Raw genomic sequence first — 24,964 nt, 5'->3', positions numbered from 1 at the left:
TGGTAGACAAATGTTACAGGGATAAGTATGTCACCTACCAGAGGCAGATGCAGAAGCATCAACTTTGAACAATTGACAAATAAATCTTTCAGTGCATCCATCTGCGATGGCATTACACCATTTAAACAGAAACCAATTAAGCACAGGACACACTCGTGTATTAAAAGGCAGACAGGATAGCAACAAAGCAATATTAAGAGAATGAATACAATACCCCCCCCCCCCCCCCACCTTATAACACATCACACTAACTTATCAAGAGTAATGTCAGAGGAACTACCATTCAAACTTTTCAAAATACCCAATTTTAAAATCAATTCTGCTTTATTCTCCAGTTTCCAGGTTATAAAGCAATCTTTCCAAATGTGTTGTAAAAAATGAGAAATGTAAAACGTGAGGAACGGACTGTACCTCAAGAATAAATTTTAACCCTTTGTTTTGATTACTATAATTTATTCACAAGAGACATACAATTACACCAATCAGAACATGTGTTTCTACTGAGGAGAAAGGATTGATGAATGATACCAGAAGAAAAGACACCAGTTTTTAATCTTTCCATTTCTTTGATGATTCTGTTCATTTAGGTTTAATCTTTTCCTTGCATTCACCCTTGGATGCCACAACACAAAAGGTTCACAGATGAGAACCAAATTCCGTTGCTTTACGAGTTAATCTGTGATCAAGTGGAGGTAGGACACACAGGGAAAAAAAAGGTGCGTTTGTTCAGTATTGCATTGAAAGGCCACTAAAATACATAGAAATGTGCTTTTGAGCTGAAGGAGAGGAATTTCATTTCTGGAAGATAGGTATTCGCTCCCAAGCGTTCTAATACAAATACTCTGATCATATTTCAGAGAGTGTCGAAGCAGGGTAAAGCACCCTTCATATTTGGTCAACAATGTGGCTTAACCCAAACTACAGTCAAAGATTCTTTCCTCCATTATCAGCTACACGCTTTTCCCCAGGCTTCACGCCGCCTTGATTTGCAATTGGATCGCCATTCATTCCCGGTCACTGGATCAAAATCCTGGAGACGCCTTCCTAGCAACACTGTAGGTGTTCCTGTACCAGATGGACTACAACCGTTCAAGTTAACAGTTCATCACCACCTTCTCAAGGTCATGAAAGAGCAAGGCAACAAATTCAGGCCCTGCCAGCAACACCCACATCCCAGGCACAAATTTTTAAAAAAATAACCCATCAGGTAAATTTTCTTAGTATTGCCACAGTTCAGCAAGCATATAAAAATTAGGCTGAGGTGTACATGTCCCACAGGAGGTTCCTTCTTATTTTCATACATAGTGGAGAATGTATTGTGACTGGACTAGCAATCCAGAGACTCCGGGCAATACCTGGGGGCATTGCACAGTGATGCGGCAGGATCTTCTGGTCCTGCGGGGGCGACCCTGTGGTGGGTTCCCCAGCAACGGGACAGACGACTCACGCACAAAGCCATAGATGTCTGCGTGAGAAGAAGATCCCACCAGCGGACAATAGCGAGCCAACTCCGCTGTATGGAAATCCTCAGCGGGGGGTCCGAAAAATCCCACCCGTGGTTTATGTGGCAGACCAGACAAAAGCCCAGTTTAACTAATCTTTATACTCCGGATAGGCAGAGGTATTTAATGATGAGCAGGGGGTAATTTCACTTCCCATTCTATCCAATTGAAACGCTTGGTTGATTGGTTAAACAGTAACAGTTGAAGGTTGCGCAGAAACCACGGTGTTTGGGAATATACAAAGGGCGAAGAACCAAAAAAAGAGAACTACCAAACATAGAAAATAAATGCAAACATTCACTCACCGAGACAAATTCCTCAAAACTGATCTTTCCATCCTTGTTGTGGTCTCCGACGGTCAGAATTTGTTCCACAATTTCACGCACCTTGTAACCAGGCAGTGGAAGGTTTGCCTCCTTAAAGAGGTCTTGAAGTTCATAGTCACTGACGTAGCCAGAATTGTCAAGATCTTTAAACAAAAAAAGAATCACGTTTATTCAGTCTGCCTGAGAACAGCCAGAAACAGAGAGTGAAAATAGCGCCATTTAGCCCATCAGTTGTTGGAATCCATTGTTAAGAAAGTTTTAGCAATGCATTTAAAAAAGCATAGTAAGTTTATAACAAGTCAACGTGGCTTTACTAAAGGGAAATCCTGTTTGACAATTTCATTGGAGTTTGACGATTTAATTAGTAAGGTAGATAAAGGGGTGTAGTGTGTCTGGATCTCCAACTGGCATTCGATAAGATGCCACAGAAAAGGTAAATAGGCAAGATAAGAGTTTGCGGAGTTGAAGTTAATAAATTAGCATGGATAGTGGATTGGTTAACAGCTAGAGAGTGGGCATAAATGGGACTTTCAAGTTGACAGATAGTGAATAGTGAAGTATCACAAGGGTCAATCTGGAGCCTCAGCTACTTACAATCTGTATTAATGACTTGGGTAAATTACTCAGCATCTTCATCCTTGCTGATGGTATAAAGCTCAGTGAACAGGAAAGCTGTGGGGAGGACACAGAGGATGCAGAGATGTATAGACTGGTTAAGTGAGTGAAGAACAAGATGGCAGATGGATCATAATGTAGAGAAATGAAGTTATTCACTTCCGTTGAAAGAATGAAAGAGTTGAATATTTTTTAAAAGGTTAGAAACTTGTAAATATAAATGTTCAAAGAGACTTCAGTATGCTCATACATGCAACACAAAACATTAACATACAGGTATAGAAATAAATTAGCGAATGGTAGGTTGACCTTTATTGTAAGGGGACTGGAGTCCAGGAATAAAGAAATCTTGCTGGAGTTGGACAGGGCTTTGGGGAGGACATTTGGAGTCGTATGCACAATCTTGGTCTCCACATTTAAGAAAAAATATATTTGCATGGGGTGTGCAGTGGTACAGCAAAGGTTCACTAAATTGGTACCTCAGATAAGGGGGTTGTCCTATAATGAGAGGCTTAGCAAATTTGGATCTATTTTCTATTGAGGGAGAAGAAAGGCGATTTCATTGAAACACATAAAATTCTCAAGGAGCTTGATAAGATGGACACAGATTGTATCCACAGATTGGGGAATTTAAAATATGGGGGCACAGTCTCAGGATAAGGTGGAGGTGGGTGCCAGGGTGTTGTGGATGCTCCATCATTGAAGACTGGGATAGACATATTTTTGATACCTCAGGGAATCAAGTGTTCTGAGGAATTGGCACAGAAGTAGAGTTGAAGCCCAAGATCAGCAAGGATTGTAGTGAATGGTGGAGCAGGCTCCTATTTCTTGGGTTCTTGATCATTTCTCTATGTACATTTGCACACTGTCTACGAAGTTTGAAAAACTAGATTAATAATCCAGCTGCAACTACATTTATGCGCCATGTTTAATAAATACTTCAAATGAATCATTGCTTGCTGGGCTGTTCAGATGAAAGTATTGCATCATGGGAAACACTTGGCAAATAATCCTGGGCAGGTGTTTGCACTTTGACCCTCCAAGATCAGGATCAAACCCCACACTGTGACAGGAACAACCACTCAACACTGATTTTATCTTGACTGGCCAATTAGTGTCATTTTGAACCAGAGTCCACTGGGCGGGAGGTCACCCTCATTTAAAGAGCCGAAGGGCCTGTTCCAGTGCTGTATATACAGCTACTTCAGCCACCAAGGGCCTGCAGGCCAACAGGAAAATCCAGCCTCTGGTCCATAGCCTTAAATGGTCTCTTAATAAGCTTACTTAGCTATCTACCTACCGCTTATGTGCCGGCAGCACTCCCTCCCCCAAAAGAAATCCCGCACGTTATTTTGATAGCACTGGATATAGCACTTAGGGAGAACAGGATCAAAGGCTATGGGGAGTAAGCAGGATTAGGCTATTGAGTTGGATGATCAGCCATGATCGTGATGAATGGCAGAGCAGGCTCGAAGGGCCAAAAGGCCTCCTCCTGCTCCTATCTTCTATGAATCTATGTATAGCGACCTAAAGGGTTTTTCCCCTTATGCACTTTAATCACATCATCCTTCAGTAATGAACTGTTGATCAAAGTATCTTTCTCAACACTCTAGAAGTTAATTACAGCAGCACAACCACATCAATACGGCTTATGTTTCACCAAAAATAGAACGGTGGATGAAAGTCAACATTTTATAACAGATGGAAACCATACCTATTTTGTTAAAAGCTTCCTTCATTTCCTCTAGTTCTTCCCGGGAGATGTGAGTTGTGTGGTTTTCCATCTTGAACTAAACTGGATAGTCTTCTTTATGCTTTCAGACCTAATTTGAGCACAAGATCAATTCAATACCTTTAATTCCCAAAGCAGGACATAAACGGAGCACAAGAGCGAACAATCGGTTTGAAAAGGAGAGTCTGTTTGTTTTAAAACCAGTCACTGATAAGCCTGTTACTCATGACTCGGTGCTGTGTGACAAATAGCCTGCGCCCCTTCGCAACCTCTGCAGGAATATTTGCAGAGTCGGAACTACTATTTACCAAAGTTGTTCTGAAATTTTGAACATGATATTTGAAGTGGCCACTCACACTTGCCCCAATGGAGGCCCTTGCGTTTAACCCCCCCCCCCCCCCCCCCCAGAGGATCTTCCCTCCCCTCCCCACCCTGAGACCCTACAAACATACCCTTCTGTCAAGTCCCGGGACCTAGGCTCCAAAACCTTCAGGAAGATCCTCCCATGATCTTCTGTCCACTGCAACCACTGCCGCTGCAGGGCCAAGAGAACTGCCGGCCAATCTGATCGTGGCAGTGCCACCCGCAGCCAACTGCGCTTATTAGAGTGCGAAATGGCCGTGGGACAGCCAGAGTTGGCGGATATGTGTGAAATGTATGAAAGTCGTGCAGCCAAGTTCGTGTGCACCCAATCCATTAGATTCTCCAACCTGGTCCACGACTGAATGTGATATTCGGGCCTCTCGGTAGCATGGTGGTTAGCATCAATGCTTCACAGCTCCAGGGTCCCAGGTTCAATTCCCGGATGGGTCACTGTCTGTGTGGAGTCTGCACGTCCTCCCAGTGTGTGCGTGGGTTTCCTCCGGGTGCTCCGGTTTCCTCCCACAGTCCAGATGTGCGGGTTAGGTGGATTGGCCATACTAAATTGCCCGTAGTGTAAGGTTAATTGGGGGATTGTTGGGTTACGTGGGTTTAAGTAGGGTGATCATTGCTCGGCACAACATCGAGGGCCGAAGGGCCTGTTCTGTGCTGTACTGTTCTATGATATCGGGCAGGATATTCCGGATGTTGAGGGTTTCCTGTACCACCATCCAAAAAGTCGGCAGGGTGGGACAGGAAACCCTCAACATCCGGAATATCCTGCCCGATATCACATTCAGTCGTGGACCAGGTTGGAGAATCTAATGGATTGGGTGCACACGAACTTGGCTGCACGACTTTCATACATTTCATAAAAGTTCCAACTCGCTGTAAGGAAGTGGCAAAAAGCAATTACTTTTGAGTAGGGGCAAAGTAAAGACTGTTAACCTTCAAAAATTAAACTGTGACCGAGAGGCAAGATTGAAAGTAAACGATCAGCACCCGACGCTTCAAATTGTTTTGGCTGCAACTGCAGCCACCTGCACCATGTTTAACTCTGAAAAAGGAACGCCCTGTTTCAGCAAAGCCATTTAGTTTATTTGTGTTTCAGACATTGCCTTGCCCTTAATGACTAGGCCGATTCCTGGTTACAATACAGAAGCAGATGAATGGTTTGTGCTTCTGCAAACAACAGCTGACCAGTCAACCAGAAAATTACACCAGCCTGAGAACATTTCACTGAACTGACAGGCGAACCAATTCAAGTGGGTTCAAAATGCAAACTAATCGTCACTGTTACGACCAGCTGAGAGGGGGTGAACGCTCTATTCAGCCCCCTTGGTTGGTCACAAAAGTTTTAAGTTTCTTTTTTACAAGGCTATGCTGTTGCCAAACCACAATATAGTTAACTTTAAGCTCATAAGAAGCCAAACAAGGCTTTGAGTCAAGGACAGAGAAAATTTATTCGTGGCTGAACAAGAAAAAAATAATGAAAATGCGACATCAAACATTCTAGCCTCATACAGGCACGCTCACACCAAAAGCAAGGCGAGTTACAACCCAAAACATATGGTTAAGTGTCCTTTGCTTCACTGCTGCCTCACGGCGCTGAGGACCCGGGTTCGAACCCAGCCCCGGAACCCAGCCCAGCTGTCAGCTGCAGAAGATGTTGCCATTATTCAGAGATTTTGGTTCGCTGGCAGGTTTTTGGTAGAGTTAGCTTCTAGAACCAGGTGATAGGCTAATTCCAAATGAGAGAGAGAGAGAGAGAGAGAAATGAGAGAGAGAGAGAGACACACACACACACAGAGAAGTGAGAGTATGAGCAGCCTGAAGGCTTTACAGCCAGCACCAGTGCCACTTGCAATCTCTGTCTATGGGCTGGACAGCCATGCCTTGAAATACTTACCCATTGGGGAGAAACTTGACAAAATTTGCCAATTTCAGGAAGAAAACCGGTGTGCAGCTCTCCAGCCACACAGCCAAAGTTCTCTCTTCAGATTCACTGGCACTCTGTGCTCAGAAAATCTGGGCGGGTGGCTTCTGTCATCACGCTGCTTTGGTTAGACAGGCTCTGATACAGCTGCCATTGCTTTAGAGAGTGACGAAAGAAAAACTCCATTCTCCCCCCTCAATGGACATGGGGGACAGTTCCACCAAAACAGGCATCAGGGTTCCCACCCACCCTCCAACCACACTGAAGGGGAAACCCTCCCAATGGAGCTCCCCAAAGGGCCTTCCCCCCCCAGCACTGCCAGCAAGCAGCACCACTGCCCAGGATTTCCCCCCCCCCCTCCCCAAAAGGGGCTACAGTTAGCTTTGCATCCCAGCAAGTTCCCCTCATCTGCTTCAAGCCTTTAAAAACCTGTTGCGACATTACGTTGGTAAGGTATGAATATTGAGGAGGCAGGGGACATATTGTGGGGAATCCCCATAATGATATTTAAATTTATTGTAATGAGGTTCCCATCCTTTCTGGGAGGGGTGCAGAAAATTGGGGAAAGTGATCGCGTCGCGAGAATCTAGTTTCCCGTCTCCTGCGGAATTTTGGGCCTGAGTACCGTTCACACTGACGGTGAACCTGGGCTCCAAAAATCACTGGCATTGTATTTTTCCCAAGAGGTTTTCTTGGTGCGTGTGCCCGTCAGCGGCAACCATGGTTTCAAGCTCCAGTACTGTACATTTTTAATGTCTCTTCCTCAGGCAGGTTTCGATGGATGGCTGGATTACAGGAAGTGTTTCTCTCTTCATACTCACCCGAGGGCGATTTGGTGGTCTCTTATCTTCACCTCGGAATGTTGCCTGGCACTTTTGAGCAGTTTGCTCTGTCTCAGTTCAAATTGCAAGACTTCCAGTTAGTCAAAAGTTGATAAACCACATTATCAAATGACACCACCAATGCGAGGCTTTCATGGTTCGTATCCCACGGAGTCTCAAATCTCTTTTCACGTGTCGAAAGCAAAAGGCGGAGAGTTATAACGATAGGGCAGGCGTATAGGATCAATCTAGCCAAGAGGGTGATGGGGAAAATTTGTTGAGCCTAATTACTTTGTTCATAAAAATGATTGCCTTTACGTTCAACAGATTCAAAAGATGGAAATTTATATACATTCAAAAAAATGTTTGCATTTAATGACTGATTCTTGTACAACCCATTTCCAACCCTAATACCAGTCATTGCTGGCTCCCAACGTCCTGAAGCTTGCAATAGCAAAACCTTTCAATAAAATTCTCTCTCAATTTCAACCAGGACAAACAAGGTAAAGGAATACATGATGCACAGCAGGACCCCAGGAAGTGCTGAGGATCAGCGGGAACCTGGTGTGCATGTACACTGGTCCCTTAAGGTAGCAGGGCAGGTGGATACAGTGGTTAAGAAGGTATAGGGTAATGTGTGCGGGAAGCCCAGCAAATCATGTCCACATGTTTTGGGCATGCCCGAAGTTTAGAGGGTTTTGGCAGGGTTTCGCTAGGGTGATGTCCACTGTACTCAAAACTGGTGCCGAGTCCAGAGGTGGTGATCTTTGGAGCGTCGGAAGAGCCGGGAGTCCAGGGGGCGAAAGAGGCCGGCGTTTTGGCCTTTGCCTCCCTGGTAGCCCGGAGACAGATCTTATTAATGTGGAGGGACTCAAACCCCCCCCCCCCCCCTCCGAGTGCAGAGACCTGGATTAGTGACATGGCTGGGTTTCTCAGTCCCGAGAAAATAAAGTTCGCCTAAAGAGGGTCAATGTTAGAGTTCACCTGGAGGTCTCAGCCATTCGTCGACTTACTCGGGAAAATTAAAATATCAGCAGAAGCAGAATGCCAAAGGGGAGAGGGGGAGGGCCAGACTGTTGTTTTATGGTTGGGGTGTGTGAAGATTGTGAAGGGGGTGGAAATGTTTATTGTACCATGTTTATGTCGCTGTTATTGTTATTATTGTAAAAATTGCAAATACCCTAATAAAAATATTTTTTTTAAAAAGGCATAGGGTACACTTGCCTTTATTAGCCTGATATAGAATTTAAGAGCAGGGCGGTTATGGAGCCGTATAACATTTTGGTTAGGCCACAGCTAGAGTATTGTGTGCAATTCTGGAATCCACATTATAGGAGGGATGTGCTAGCACCGGAAAGGGTGTGGAGGGGATTTACCAGGATGTTGCCTGGGCTGGAGAGTGTTAGTTATGAAGAGAGATTGGATAGACTGGAGTTGTTTTCCTTGGAGCAGAGGAGATTGAGGGGGGACATGATTGAGATGTATGAAATTACGCAGAGATCAAAAACCAGGGGACATAGATTAAGGTAAGGGGGGCAGGAGGTTTGGAGCGGATAGGAGGGAAAAAAAACCTTTTACCTAGAGGGTGGTGGGAGTCTGGAACACATTCCCTGCAAGGCAGAGATCTTCTTAGCATTTACAAATATTTAGAGGTGCACTTGAGATGCCAAAGGCTATGGGCCAAGTGCTGGAAAATGAGATTAGAATGGTTAGGTGGTTGTTTTTGACCGGCACAGACACAAAGGGCTTTTATTGTTCTGTAGAGTCAACCTGCAGCTCTCTCTGGATTCCAACTCGCAGAAGATCACGATTCTCAACTGAGCAAAATTGAGCACTTTTTCCTTTGGTTATTTTACCCAATTATGTGGATGTTTTGATTATCGTTCTTGTATAATAACGTGAAGCAAGTACATAGAGAGGATGCACGGATCAAATGGCAAACGTGACCCCTGAGCAATCAGGCAGTTAGCAGCACAAGCCTCACTCAGGCAAACTTGCAGAATTTTGCATCGAGGAAGAAGCATTGAGCACACGTGCTGTCTACCTCAGTGGGAACAGGTCATGAATCGTGACTCGTTCGTTCAAATATTTGCCCCTAATCATTTAAGCAAAGATACATGCACAAAGTTCATCACCATTCGCAACTTCTCAGATACTGAAGTAGTTTGTGCCCATGTGCAGCAACGCCTGGACCACATTCAGGCTTGGGATGCACAGTGGATAGCACTGTTGCTTCACAGCGCCAGGGTCCCAGGTTCAATTCCCGGCTTGGGTCATTGTCTGTGCGGAGTCTGCACGTTCTCCCTGTGTCTGCGTGGGTTTCCTCCCAGTGCTCCGGTTTCCTCCCACAAGTCCCGAAAGACATGCGGTTAGGTCATTAAGACATTCTGAATTCGCCCTCAGTGTACCCGAACAGGCGCCGGAATGTGATGACTAAGGACTTTTCACATTAACTTCATTAATGTAAGCCTATACATAATGTAAGCTTGTGACAGTAAAGATTATTAAAAGAACAAGGGGCACAGAACAAGTGCCAGACAATGACAATCTCCAACCAGAGCGAATCTAATAATTTCCCGTCGACATTCAATGGCTTTATCATCGCTGAATCGTCCACTATCAGCATCCTGGGGGCTACCCTGGACCAGAAGCTGAACTGGGCCAGCCCCATATAAATACTGTGGCTACAAAGGCAAGTCTGCGGATGGGAATTCTGTGGTGTGTAACTCACCTCCTTACTCCTCAAAGCCTGTCCACCATCAACAAGACACAACAAGGAATACTTTTCACTTGCCTGATTGAATGGAGCACCATCAACACAAAAAGCTCAAAACCTTCCAGGAAAAAGCTGCTCACTTGAGTGGCACCCCATGCAACATCTTAACCATCCACTCCCTTCACCACTGACATATAGTAGCAGCAGTGTGTACCATCTACAAGATGCAGCAACTTACCAAGGCTGTTTCAGCAACACATTCCAAACCGGTGACCTCTACCACCTAAAAGGACAAGGGCAGCAAATGCACGGGAACCCACCACATGCAAGTTCCCCTCCAAGTCGCACAAAATCCTGACTTAGAAATATATCACCGTTCCTTCATTGTCACTAGGTCAAAACCCTGGAATCCCTCTTAAATAGCAGCGTGGCTGCATCTACATCACATGGATTGGATTGGATTGGATTTGTTTATTGTCACGTGTACCGAGGTACAGTGAAAAGTATTTTTCTGCGAGCAGCTCAACAGATCATTAAGTACATGGGAAGAAAAGGGAATAAAAGAAAATACATAATAGGGCAACACAAGGTATACAATGTAACTACATAAGCACTGGCATTGGATGAAGCAAACAGGGTGTAGTGTTAATGAGGTCAGTCCATAAGAGGGTCATTTAGGAGTCTGGTGACAGTGGGGAAGAAGCTGTTTTTGAGTCTGTTTGTGCGTGTTCTCAGACTTCTGTATCTCCTGCCCGATGGAAGAAGTTGGAAGAGTGAGTAAGCCGGGTGGGAGGAGTCTTTGATTATGCTGCCCGCTTTCCCCAGGCAGCGGGAGGTGTAGATGGAGTCAATTGATGGGAGGCAGGTTCGTGTGATGGACTGGGCTGTGTTCACTACTCTCTGAAATTTCTTGCAGTCCTGGGCCGAGCAGTTTCCATACCAGGCTGTGATGCAGCCCGATAGGATGCTTTCTATGGTGCATCTATAAAAGTTGGTAAGGGTTAATGTGGACATGCCAAATTTCCTCAGTTTCCTGAGGAAGTATAGGCGCTGTTGTGCTTTCTTGGTGGTAGCATCGACGTGGGTGGACCAGGACAGATTTCTGGACTGCAACAGTTTAAGACGATGGCTCACCACAACCTTCTTAAGGACAATAAAAATGCCAGGGCAGCACGCTGGCACTGTGGTTAGCACTGCTGCCTCACAGCACCAGGGATCCGGGTTCAATTCCAATCTTAGGTGACTGTGTCGTGTTTACTCTTTCTCCCCTTGACTGCGTTCCTCTGGGTGATCCAGCTTCCTCCCACTGTCCAAAATATGCAGGTTTGGTGGACTGGCCATGCTAACATTGCCGCTTAGTGTCCAGAGATGTGCAAGTTAGGTGGGGTTACAGGGATAGGGCAGGAGTGTGGGCCTAGGTAGGGTGCTCTTTCAGAGGCCTACACTGTAGGGATGCTGTGGTTGAGCCATCAATATCTGCATGAAGAATAAAAAAGTAGATTATCATGACCAGTACAGTCTTGGGAGGGCCGAAGGGCCTGTTCCTGTGCTGTATTGTTCTTTGTTCTTATCTGCTTAGGGTTTTGGCGAAGGATGTTATCATGACCGATACAGGCTTGGAGGGCTGAAGGGCCTGTTCCTGTGCTATATTGTTCCTTGATTTAGCTTTGTGTATTTCACTAGATCTACAGTCTGCTCATTAAAAAGGTATTGTCCTCTCTATGGCTTAGGGAAGGTTCTAAACTATACAAATTAATTGAATGCAATAAAAAGAGAGCATCCTAACTGCCCATCAAAGCAACAATTGTGATGGGAGAGTGGGAGCAGTGGTGAGGAGAGGGAGAGGTTTGGTGGTACAGACAGAGGACAGGACAAAGACACAACATTTTTACAGAGGACAAATAAGTGACGCGATGGTTGATGTTAGAGGTCAAAATAGAGGTCTCTTGATGGATTGGATTTTATTTTGAAGTAACGCTCACGAACAGGTAATACGCCAATGTGCTGGCAGCTTGAGCAATGGGCAGAATCAATGGATAGAACCTAGAGTTGTTAAGGTGGTGAAGCCAAACATCTTTCAGCGTCCCACACTGTACATTCGAAAGCTTTTACAGTGAGAGCAGAGATCCAGGTGGGAGGGTTCCCCTGGGTGTCATGTGTGTATGGTGTGTCCCATGCGAGGCTGGGCGTGTTTTTTTTTTTTAAATAGTTACTTTGGCGATAGAAGTGTTTTATTCCTTCTAACTCAGAGTTACTACTGGGGTAAAACTGGCAGAATCATCCAAATTTAGTTATTTAAATCGCTTCTGTCGGGTTGTTCTCAGCCCAGCGCAGCTGTCCAGAGTAAGTTAGCACTTCTGGGCAATTGCCAGGTAAACCTGAGAACGTCCTAGAAGCATTCTCCAGCGCATCACTGGAGTATCCACTCAATGCGATGCCGAGGATCCCGGTAGGTATGGGTGATTATGTTGTATGAAATTAGAGAAGGTTTTCTTCAATTTTGAGACAATTTATCCTCCAAAGTACACAAAACCCAGGCCATGGTCCAGTAGCTGTAACTCACTGCTGATGTGGACCACTGGTGGCCTGCGTGGTTGGCCATCAAGTATAGAATCACTACAGTGCAGAAGGAGCCCATTTGGCCCATTGAGGCTGCACTGACCCTCCGAAAGAGCAGTCAACTGAGACCCAGGCTCTCACCGCATCCTCGTAACCCCATATCCCCACCTACCGTGCACATCTTTTGGACAGTGGAAACACCTGGAGAAAGCCACGCAGAAACAGGGAGAACAAGCAAACTCCACACAGACAGCCAAGGCCAGAGGTGAACCAGGGTGCCTTGCGCTGTGGAGAAGCAGTGCTAACCACTATGCTACCGTGCCACCCCAACTATTTATTATCAAAACGTAACTATATACATCCCCAGTCCTAACTAAGCACTCTCGCCGTGCTGACTTCTGCTTGACTCGGCTGCTCACAGTCCACTAGGATGTGCTACTCTACAACTTCATACTGTAGGCAGTACTGTACCCCTTTCCCACATTAACCCTTGCTATGTTAAACACCGGCGAAATCGGGGGAGGCGCCGCTTTTGCGATTCTCACCCCCCCCCCCCCACCCCCATCAGAAACGCATACCCGGGGAGTGCGCCGCACACCATATGGACGGCCTGAGGACGTCTGCCGAGGCCCTGCCCCGATGCTCCGCCCCCGTTGGGCCGCATTCCTGACGTTGTAGAACACAGACGGGTTTTTTTCATGGACACTGCGTGGCGGCTGCAGGTTGAGTCCCGCGCCACCATAGTTGGAGAGGCGGTGGGGCCGTTCTGCTGGCCGTGGGGGGCTTTGGCGAGGGCTGGGGGGGAGGGGGGGTGAGGTGGTCCGGGGGTGGCGAGGTTGGTTAAAGGGGGGCAGGTTTTGGCAGGCCGGGTCTGACTGGGACGGGCGGCACGTTGCACGGCGCCGCCGTGCACATGCGTGGCCATGTACTTGGCAATTCTCCAGCCGTATCCGCAGGCAAAGACAGGGGCTTTACGCTACGCAGCTGCTTGCCCGCCCCCCCCCCCCCCCAACCACTAGATGGCGGATTGGTGTGAAGGTGGCACCGTATTTCCTGGCGTAAAATGCCACCATTCCCACTCGGGCGGCAGCATTTAGTTTGCAAATCGGAGAATCCAGCCCATTATTCTCGTTACTGGAGTGCTAATCCGGAGGTCTGGACTAAAAAAAAAATCCAGGCAGCACAAATCTAAATCTCACTGTGGCAGTTTGAAAATTTGGATTAATTTTGAACTATTTGGAAATAAGGAAAATGGGATCGGTGAATGTGGCCATGAAGTTGATGGGCTTCTTCACCAATACCCTTTTGGGACAGGAAGTGTACTGTCTGCAACAAAGGTTAAGTTTTCAATCAGTGGTCGGGAACTTGACATTGGGGCGGATAGTGGATTGGGATCCCGTGCCCATGCTGTGTCACTCGTAATGATATTTTTACAAATAAAAACATAAACGGGCTAATTGGCTAGGAGCGGAGCTCAGTGTCCAATTAGTGGCACTGAGCATTTCCAGGAAGTGGGAATTGCCTACCTCAGGGGTGGGCAAACTACGGCCCGCGGGCCGCATGCGGCCCGCCAAAGGTATTTCTGCGGCCCACCAAGTCATTAAAAAAAAAAAAAAAAAAAATTTTTTTTTAATTTTTTTTTTTTTTTTAATTTTTTTTTAAGGTTAATGGGGGGGGGGCTGTTGGGTTACTTACTGGTATAGGGTGGATACGTTGACTTGAGTAGGGTGATCATTGCTCGGCACAACGTCGAGGGCCGAAGGGCCTGTTCTGTGCTGTACTGTTCTATATGAGGCGCCCAGAATCATAACCGGGTGAAGTAATTATTTTACTTAATATACTATGCGGCCCTTTGTGAATTGTGAATTTCTGAATGTGGCCCTTGCACGGAAAAGTTTGCCCACCCCTGGCCTACCTGCTGCCCGCGGCAAAGGCAGTTGGTAGTCATGTCGGAGGCTGTCAATGCCTTGACGATTAGAGTTGGCATCTCCTGGGAAGGCCGGGGAGGTCAAATGTGGTGGAAAACAAACTTGGAGGCGAAGGCAAGAACTAGAGCGTGTGCCAGCAGTAATTGGTCCCACAGCTTGGTTTCGCAAATAACTCCAACGTAAATTTATTTGCGCCCTGCAGTGAACCCAACAGTAAGAATCTCCTAAGATAGTATTTCAGATCTATTTAGGTATGTGAAATGTCTATTGCTGTCCCTCTTTCTCTGCTCCTCTCTTCACTGTGCATTAGGTATGGGAAATGTCTATTGCGCTCCCTCTTTCTCTGCTCCTCTCTTCACTGTGCATTAGGTATGGGAAATGACTATTGCGCTCCCTCTTTCTCTGCTCCTCTCTTCACTGTGCATTAGGTATGGGAAATGTCTATTGCGCTCCCTCTTTCTCTGCTCCTCTCTTCACTGTGCATTAGGTATGGGAAATGTCTATTGCGCTCCCTCTTTCTCTGCTCCTCTCTTCACTGTGCAGTGGTAAACCTTTGCAATTAAACATTTGACATTTTAGCTTCAATGATCCTGTCTCTGGCATAGTTGCTAAATTATTCGGTATTGTTTGCAGCAAGCTGTGCCCACTCCTCTTCCAATTTATTTATTTGATTTTCCTTTTGGTAAACTTCTTCTCTTCCTCCCTTTCAGATGCTCTTTAAAACCTATTTCTTGGACCAAGTTTATGGACATCTGGCCTAATGGCTCCGAGCCAAAGGTTGCTGCATAACACACCTATTAAAGGCGCTATTTAAATATAAGTTATTGTTGTTTGGATCAGACAGCTGGAATTTTAAACTTATTGCTGGTACTTTTAACTTCAGCCTCTCTGTTCTTACATTTCTTTTATCTTCCAGTTTCTCCCTTCTCTAATTGTATTTTCAGTCTTTCCACTCCTTTCCACGCAGCCAAAACTTTATCATAAGATTGCTCACAATGCAATCTTGAGCCAGGATTTAATACAATGCAATACAAACAAACCAACAATCTACCGTTGAACTCTCAAATTTTGTAACAAATTATGTGTATTTCATGGCCTTCTGGAAATCTTACGATAAGGGTTTTGTATGTTTATTAATAGAAAACTATTTCAACAGTCCCACCCATCATTACTTTGACTCAATAACCCCTGAAGAATCCTAACATGAATGACCGTAACTTAAAACACATAATCACAACTAATACCTCATCATCCAGTGTGGTCCAACCAACGTCTTTGTTGCCCATATCTGGGTCATGGCACTTAACTGGGGGTCCCTAGGCGTTTGCGAGGCAGTTTCACGGGGTCAGCCAAAATAACCAGAGGATATGTCAAAAGAATATACAAATTGCATCCTTCAATTAGCACGTCCCGACAGATGGGCTGCTAGGTAATTTGGACATTCTGAATTCTCTCTCTGTGTACCCGAACATGTGCCGGAGTGTGGCGACTAGGGGCTTTTCACAGTAACTGCATTGCAGTGTTAATGTAAGCCTACTTGTGACAATAAAAGATAACAAAAAAAGCCACTTGCCACCCAGAAGGCATATCTACATTTGTCTGAACAAGTTGGCTCCTCAAAATTCTGACGGTAATTGGTCACCAGGGAATCAGGAGATGCGGCCGCCCCAGATCGTCCAGCACCGTCGGCTGGAGGACTTTTTCCAGCACTGGAAGCCAGACCTCCTGGTCACACTCCCTGTGTTCACAACCACCGCCACTTTGTCCCCGGTATCCTTATCCGTGAAACCACAAGTTCCCATTTCTGACACTAAGCAGTTATTCATTTAACATTTCTACAATGTGCTAGTGAAATTATTTTCCCTTTGGTTACCTCGCAAACAATCAAAAGGATTTTCGCACAAAGAGCGGCAAAGTGCTGTTGCAGTGTTAACATCGGCGGGAGATGAGAATTTTGATGCCAAATCCCAGTTTGAAAAGAGGACACAAAAAAAGTACTGAATAGTTTTGTCCCTCCGAGACGAGGAAGGAATGGGAAGGTGAAGGAGCCTTGGATGACAAGAAAAGTGGAGCTTCTAGTCAAGAGGAAGAAGGAAGCTTACGCAAGGTTGAGGAAGCAAGGATCTGACTCGGCTCTAGAGGTTAATAAGGTAGCCAGGAAGGAACTCAAAAATGGACTGAGGAGAGCTAGAAGGGGCATGAAAAAGCCCTGCTGAGAAGGTATTGGGAAAACCCCAAGGCATTCGACACTTATGTGAGAAATAAGAGGATGATCAGAGTGAGAGTAGGGCCGATCAGGGATAGTGGAGGGAACTTGTGCCTTGAGTCTGAGGAGATGGGGGAGGCCCTAAATCAGGGGTGGGCAAACTTTTCCGTGCAAGGGCCACACAGAAATTCACAATGTTAAAGGGCCCATAGTATATTAAGTAAAATAATTAATATTTTAAATAGCCAAAATAAAAGGTCTTTAAAGAAAAAAAAGCACATTTATTTGAAAAACAAAGTAACTCAGTAAGTAACAGAACAATGTCAATGAGAATGATGCATCTGACTGCAGTCATTTACCAGTTTGTTGAAATCAGGTGTCAAGTTGCTTGTGCTGATCCTTAACACTGACAGAAGCACAGCCTGGCCGAGTCAATGATAAAAACGCGCGTAGTGGGGTGGATGAGTGGGGCTGCCTTATTGGTCGGTTTAGTTGGGTGTGCGACCAAAAGGAGTCCAGGTTACAAACAATAATAAGGCTTATTGTTTGTAACCTGGACTCCTATTGGTCGCACACCCAACTAAACCGACCAATGAGACAGCCCCACTCACCCACCCCACTACGCACGTTTTTATGCGGCCCGCCAATGTGGTGCCCGGAATCATAACCGGCATTTTTGAAAAGCCGCCGGGGAAAAGCCGCTGAAGTAAATGCGCTTATTGAATAAGTGCATTTACTTCAGCCGCTTTTACCCAGCGGCTTTTCAAAAATGCCGGTTATGATTCCGGGCACCTCATTGGCGGGCCGCATAAAAACCTTTGTCGGGCCGCATGCGGCCCGCGGGCCGTAGTTTGCCCACCCCTGGCCTAAATGAATATTTTGCTTCAGAATGCACTAGAGAAAGGGACCTTGTTGCTCACGAGAACAGTGTGAACCAGGTTAACAGACTTTGATATTAAGAAGGAGGATGTGCTGGAAATTTTGAAAAGCATCAGGATAGACAAGTCCCCCGGGCCTGACGGGGTATACCCAAGGTTACTATGGAAAGCGAGGGAAGAGATTGTTGCGCCATTGGCGATGATCTTTGCGTCCTCACTCTTTACTGAAGTAGTACCGGATGATTGGAGGGAGGCGAATGTCGTTCTCCTGTTCAAGAAAGGGAATAGGGAAATCCCTGGGAATTATAGACTCATCAGTCTTACGTCTGTAGTGAGCAAAATATTGGAAAGGATTCTGAGAGATAGGATTTATGATTATTTTGTGAGGGGCAGGTCATGCCTCACAAGCCTCACTGAATTCTTTGAGGATGTGACCAGACACATTGATGAAGGTCGGGCAGTGGATGTGGTGTATATGGATTTCAGTGAGGCATTTGATAAGGTTCCCCATGGTAGGCTCATTCAGAAAGTTAGGGGGCATGGGATACAGGGAAATTTGGCTGTCTGGATACAGAATTAGCTGGCCAAAAGAAGACAGCAAGTGGTAGTGGATGGAAAGTATTCCGCCTGGAGGTTGGTTGTAAAGAAGGCGTATGGTGTGTTGGCTTTCATTGACAGGGCGATTGAGTTTAAGAGCCGCGAGGTTTTGCTGCAGCTTTATAAAACTCTGGTGAGACCACACTTGGAATATTGTGTCCAGTTCTGGTCGCCTCATTATAGGAAAGATGTGGATGCTTTGGTGAGGGTACAGAAGACATTTACCAGGATGCTGCCTGGACTGGAGGGAATGTCTTATGAAGAAAGGTTGAGGGAGCTAGGGCTTTTCTCACTGGAGCGAAGAAGGCAGAGAGGTGACTTAATAGAGGTGTACAAGGTGATGAGAGGCACGGATAGAGTGGATAGCCAAAGACTTTTCCCCAGGGTGGAAATGGCTGTCATGAGGGGACATAATTTTAAGTTGATTGGAGGAAGGTTCTTTACAAAGAGAGTGGTGGGTGTGCGGAATGCACTGCCAGCAAGGAGGTGGTGGAGTCAGAGTCATTAGGGACATTTAAGCGACTCTTAGACAGGCACATGGACAGCAGTAAATTGAAGGGGTGTAGGTTAGGTTGATCTTAGATTAGAATAAATGGTCAGCACAACATAGTGGGCTGAAGGGCCTGTACTATGCTGTTTGATGTACCATCAATTCGACTCGAGACACATTTAGGATCCGAACTGTGGCTTTAATCAGCTAGTTAGCCAGCCTGGTGGTCGACTACAGAGAATGGCCGGCCGCCGGGAACTCTGGGTACTTATACCCTGCCTCGGAGGCCTGTCGACCAATTGGAGAGGAGTCACATGACTAGTCCCAACCAATCGGATGAGAGGCACATGACCAGCCACATGACCAGCCAGAGCCAATGGGAAGCCAGTGCTCTGCACCAATGGCAGTGCTCATATCCATACCACCACACTGTTCTATGTTCCAATTCATCAAACAGCTCAAAAAATATCTCGGGATCCCAACAACCTTTGGTGAACGCACACCATATTTCCGCAACCAACCCAGACATAAGGTGAAGATGGCAGTCCCATGCGGGAGGACAGCCACCTTATCAAAACTATTTTTGGAATACACCTTTAATTTAATGATGGTAAATCTACAGAGAAGTTTATTACATAAAATGAGCTCTATAATGACCCGACCCAAGGACCCGCGACACTTGATGTCGGGACAGGACCATTGAATCTAAGGTGAGGCCTTCATCGAGATTCGCGAGGCTCAACACGTCTCACTCGCAGCGCAATCAGAATTTCACTTTCACTGTCGAGATCCAATCACGCACATTTAAATGATTCATTAGGCTTATTTAAATATGCACTTTCCCAATTCACACGGGGCCCAGGACTCACCTGCCTCGTCAGCGAGGCTACTGGACGCCGTTTGGTACTGGGTCATAAAGTCGTGAACCAGTCATGATGGCACCTGGGGGGGGGGTTCACAGAAGAGGTAAATTGGGTGAAGTAGGGAGGGGTCCTGGAGCCGTGGTGGGGGTGCAAATTGAGATCGAAAGATCAGGGCTACCCCGATCCGTGAATAGTCTTCCTGGACTGGCGAGAAAATAGGGAGTTCCTTGCCAAGGCCAAAAAAAAACGCAAAGTGCCTTTGAACAGCGGGGTCTTTCTCAGCGATGCCGGCGCTGAGAAACACCCGCTAAATGTGCCGTCCAGCGGATTTTAAAGAGTTCGTTGAATTTCGCTGCAGATTTAGTCTATGTTTCAATATAGCACAAATTATATTGAACTGGTGTATTGGAAGTGATGAACACACAAATAGTCAATTTTCCATGGCTGCGGATTTCAGCTGCAGGTTATCTGAGGCAGGAGCAGAGACATAAATTATTTGACTCAAGTGGAAGGACGCGAGCTTAACGGCGAGGATATGGGGTCAGAAATTCAGCTCAGGGTCAAACAGGACACTGAGGTGGCGATCATTTTGGTTCAGTGTCAGACAGTGCTCAGGGCGGGGAGAGACATTGAATCAGTGGTGATGGAACGTGATTTGTAGTCTTCGCAATAAGTAATTCAACAACATTTTTGCTCATCCAGGACTGGATGGCAGATAAGCAGCCTGGACAATTTCAAGCAATGCTCTGTTCTTACAGCAGCTTAGACACACTAAGCTACTTAGAAAAGTCTACATTAGGAATGTTCCAAATTTCAGTCAACAGTTCACGCTTGTGTTATTCAATCATGTGAAAGAGCTTTACTCCAGATTAAACCCTTTTATTACTACGCAGGATAAAATGCCTACATAACAGAAAACATTCAGTGGGCTAAATAATTTGAAGCAGTTTGAATATTTCTATACATGTCACTACTTCATGCAGGTATACAAGATCAATTGATTACTTGGGTGGCCATAACTCAGACTGAAGTCTATGGCCAAGAAAATCCCAACTTCAATTGTAGCAGAGTGGTATCAGACAGCCATCTCCATTCTGGGAGGAGAATTTCAGCATGAGGTGCCTAAAGTAGTAATGACAGACGAAAGAATTTTGAAATCAGCAGAATGCTTTTCGTTTTTCTTTTAAATAAATTTAGAGTACCCAGTTTTTTTTTTCCAATTAAGGGGCAATTTTAGCGTGGCCAATCCACCTACCCTGCACATCTTTGAGTTGTGGGGGTGAAACCCACGCAGACACGAGGAGAATGTGCAAACTCCACACGGGTGACCCAGGGCCGGGATTGAACCTGTGTCCTCAGCATCGTATGTAGCAGTGCTAACCACTGCGCCACCGTGCCGCCCAACCAGCAGAATGTTTTAATAGAGACTGGTTTTGCTTGGATATAATATTTATAACAACTGAAGCCAACTGCTTCCGCGTAAGCGAGATTTATTAGCCTTGCGGGGTTCCAGTATTGAGGACAATTGTGGAGGAGGTGTTGTTTATCCTTACTGACTGTGGTTTTGGTTCAGGAAGTCGAGGATCCAGTTGCAGAAGGAGGAGCCAAGTCCTAGGTTTTGGAGTTTTGAGAGGGGCTTGGCTGGGATTATGGTGTTGAAGGCAGAACTGTAGTCAATAGACAGGAGTCCGACTTAGGAGACCTTGTTGAACAGATGCTCCAGGAATGTGTAGGGCCAGGGCGATGCCGTCTTCGGTGGACTGGTTGTGGCGCATAAACATTTCCTTTATCAGGTGTTAGCTTGGACTAGCGATAGCACTTTTGCCTCGGAGTCAACAAGTTGCTACTGCTCCAAAAGACACTCCTCCCAATATCTGGGTAAACAATTGGTGCAATATTCATTGGGATGATGTTGGTTGCAGAACGTGTCTATCAGACAGTTTTTATAACCTTAGTAAGATAACAGCAAGACTTTATTACCTACATATTTGCATATAGTTGCAAGGGTACAGATAAGGAGTCGTCTCCATGATTAGGTCTTAATATTTCTCGGCAACACATTAGCCCTAGGTCAAGGGTCATGTGCCTTCTTATATCCGTGGACAGCATTGTACGGAGTCCCACATATCCTATATATACCAGACCTTTATACTACAGTACTGAGGGAATGCTGCAATGTCAGAAATGGTGTTTTTAAAGCTGAGGCATTGAAAGCAAAAAATGTATGTCTAGTGAATGTAAAAGATCTCAAGCCCCAATGCAAAGAGGAGCAACTTTTATTCGTCAACCAATACTACCTAATTAAAAAAGATTAGCTGGTCATTTATAACAGTGCTGTTTGTGAGACCTTGCTGTGTGTAAATTGGCTAACATAATTGCCTGAAGAGCAGTATTGGCTACACCTCAAAATTAAAAATTTGTTGAGAGTCCTTTGGATGGCCTCAGAACATGACACAGCACAATAAAAATGCAAATTATATTACATCAGAGTGAGAAGAAAATGGTGTAGAGATAGCTCTTCAGACATGATCTAACGGAAAGGTCGGGAACGCCATTACCACGCATTTAAATATCACTGGCTAGCTTCCCTTTCCTGCAGACCCCCTGCCCCCCACCCCACCCCTGATGTGAACCACATTGGTGGGTTTACATTAGGTCCTGGCAAAACAGGAGCTGGCGAACGATCCCCAACAGGGGCGCACAGGTCAGTAGAGAGTCCACACATATGTGGTCACTGCTGTTATGAGTAGTCCACAGCAGATCTCATTATTAGCAGTAAATGATATGAGGAATGAACTAATCTGCTTCTGATGGTGTCAAGGATTTAAGTCTTCACATTCTATTAGTACCACAGATGAACGAGACAATGTTGAATGCAAGGGTCAACTGAATGTTAGGAAAGCTTGGATTCATACAAGCCTTTATTCTGGTCACTAACAGACATATGTTACATTTACAGCTCCTGATTTTTCTATCCAGCAGGAGCCCGTAACAGACAGCATTACTGCTGCTTACAATCTGCAGTTCGAACACAAGAGGAAGCAGCATATATGATGGTGGGGTTGGAAGGGGTTTGATATCTCTACCTGTTACAACATGTACAAAGTCTATTTCCCTGTGACCTTTCTCCACTGATTGCTGTAAGTATTTTGGGAAATTCAACTTTCAATCCTGTGATTAGATAACAAAATCCCAACATTGATATCTAATTTTGTCTGAATAGCTCGATTAGTAATATACATTAAAAAATATTATGTTGTTTATGAGATTAACAGTGAACTTCAGATGAAAATAAATAACAAGACAAGTAACAAGCCACCTAGAGGAATAATGAGGAGCAATTTTCAGAGTAACAAGATGAGCAGGAGTCCAGAGGTGCGAATGGCCATATCAGAAATAATGAAATCAGTGGGACAATACAAATAATCACTTCTAAAGGCAAGAAATTTGAGTGAGGTAGACAGCAGAATTCACAGAGGAGAATACCACAGAGGCTAAAGAGTAAAACTCATTGTGGAAGGAAACCAGTTCTTCATCCAAACAGCAAAAAAGCCAATTCCATCTATGACCCGAGAAACAGAGACCTATTCCATCTAACATTTAGCCACAGCAGATTGCAGATATTCTCCTCTAAAAGATGTAGTTTCATGCCTTCGCTGAACCAGGAAAATAAGTTTTTCTAGCCTTGGTCATCGAAGTGGTATTCTGTGGTAACTATTAACTGGATTTGACCTATAGAATTACTAAAGGTGGACGTTGCTTGGGAGATTGGGTGTCTGAAATGAAAAACGCTTGTGAAAATTGTCACAAGTAGGCTTCAAATGAAGTTACTGTGAAAAGCCCCTAGTCGCCACATTCCGGCGCCTGTTCGGGGAGGTGGTACGGGTCTCGAGCGAGTTCAGGGAATGTGGGTACATTTTGGAAACCAGGAGGCAAGTTCAGATGACACGGTGATGAATACCACACTGACCACAGAATCAGATAAAGAAAAATCTTTTAAGAATAAAACACGTCAGGGGTGGGGGCAGGGTTTGGATGGGGGCTACCATTCCGTAGGGCGGGGACTCACTTTAGATATCTGGGGGTGCCAATGGCACGAGATTGGGGGGTGGTCTCCGAAGGTATAACATTACTAGTCTGATGGGGAGGGTGAAAGCGGATCTGACCAGGTTGGATGGTCTCCCTCTGTCGCTGGCAGTTCAGGTGCAGGCAAATGGACATGTTGCTGTGATTCTTGTTTATTTTTCAGTCCTTGCCGATCCTTCTGCCAAAGACAATTTTCAACAAGGTTGAAAAGATGATTACCTCGTTTATTGGGGAGGGGGGGGCTAGGATTAGGAAGGTGCTTTGCAGAGATCACGGCAGTCAGAGGGGTTGGGTCTTCTGAATTTACTATTTTATTACTGGCCGGTGAACGCGGAGAAGGTGAGGAGCTGGGTTAGAGGGCGGGGGACTCCCAGTGGGTTAGAATGGAGGAGAGTCTGTGTAGGGGGTTGGGGCTGAGGGAGTTCGCAATAGCACCGCTCCCGATGGCCCCGGGGAAATACTCGGAGCACGGTAGTAGTAGACGTTGAAAATCTGGAGGCAGTTGTGTCAGCACTTTAGGCTGGGGGCGGGGCCAAGGAAACTGCCGATTCGGGGGAATCAGAGATTTGAGCCAGGGATGTGGACTGGGAGTTTTCGGAGATGGGAGGAGAAGGGAGTGAGGCATTAAAGGATTTGTGTCTAGGGGGCCGGTTTGCGGGATTGAAGGAGCTGGGGTGAAATGTTTAGGTATATTCAGGTCTGAGATTTCACCAAGAAGGAGATACAGAGCTTTCTATGGCACCGGCCTCCACACTCTTGGAGGTGGTGCTGACTACAGGGGAAATGGAGAAAGGGGTGGTGTCAGCGATTTATGAGGATTCGGGGAGAAGAGATGGCACCACTGGAGGGGATTAAGACAAAATAGGAGGAAGAGTTGGGAGAGGGCATGGAGGACGGGTTGTGGAGTGGGGTGCTCCGGAGGGTGAATGTCTCATCTTGGTGTGCAAGGTTGGGGCAGATACAGCTGAAGTTGGTGTATAGAATGCACCTCACAAAAGGTGAGGACGAGCCGACTCTTTGAGGGGGTAGAGGATGTTTGTGACCATTGCAGGAGGGGCCCAGCAAACCATGTTCACACGTTTTGGTCCTGTCCAAAGCTGGAGGGGTATTGGAGGGAAGTGTTCAGGGTAATTTTGAAGGTCATACACGTGAGGCTTGAACCCGGTCCTCTGGATGCCATATTCGGAGTATCGGATCAGCTGGGGTTGGAAGCGGAGGCAGATGTTTTAGCTTTTGTCTCGCTAATCGCCCAAAGGCGGATCCTGTTCGGGTGGTGGTCTGTCTCTCCACCCTGTGCCGTGGCTGGGTGGGGCGTGGGGGGAGGATCTATTGAAGTTTTTAAACACTCG

The 24,964-nt window shown here is 45.8% G+C and overlaps 1 protein-coding gene across 3 annotated transcripts in view; it reads right to left on the bottom strand.

Moving 5' to 3' along the window:
• LOC119976786 (plastin-1-like) overlaps nt 1-24,964 on the bottom strand; it is a 198,577-nt gene that overhangs the window by 80,636 nt on the left and 92,977 nt on the right. For all 3 annotated transcript variants that reach the window (XM_038817566.1, XM_038817568.1, XM_038817569.1), the window contains exons 2-3: nt 4,158-4,266; nt 1,808-1,971 (exon numbers count right to left, since the gene is read on the bottom strand). In XM_038817566.1, coding sequence (XP_038673494.1) covers nt 1,808-1,971; nt 4,158-4,227 — 234 coding nt within the window. In that variant the 5' untranslated portion in view covers nt 4,228-4,266. The remainder of the gene's footprint in view (nt 1-1,807; nt 1,972-4,157; nt 4,267-24,964) is intronic.

This window comes from Scyliorhinus canicula, chromosome 13 (assembly GCF_902713615.1).
Source record: "Scyliorhinus canicula chromosome 13, sScyCan1.1, whole genome shotgun sequence".
NCBI lineage: Eukaryota > Metazoa > Chordata > Chondrichthyes > Carcharhiniformes > Scyliorhinidae > Scyliorhinus > Scyliorhinus canicula.
Note: the sequence above shows the minus strand (reverse complement) of the source record. Positions and strands in the feature narration are given on the sequence as shown.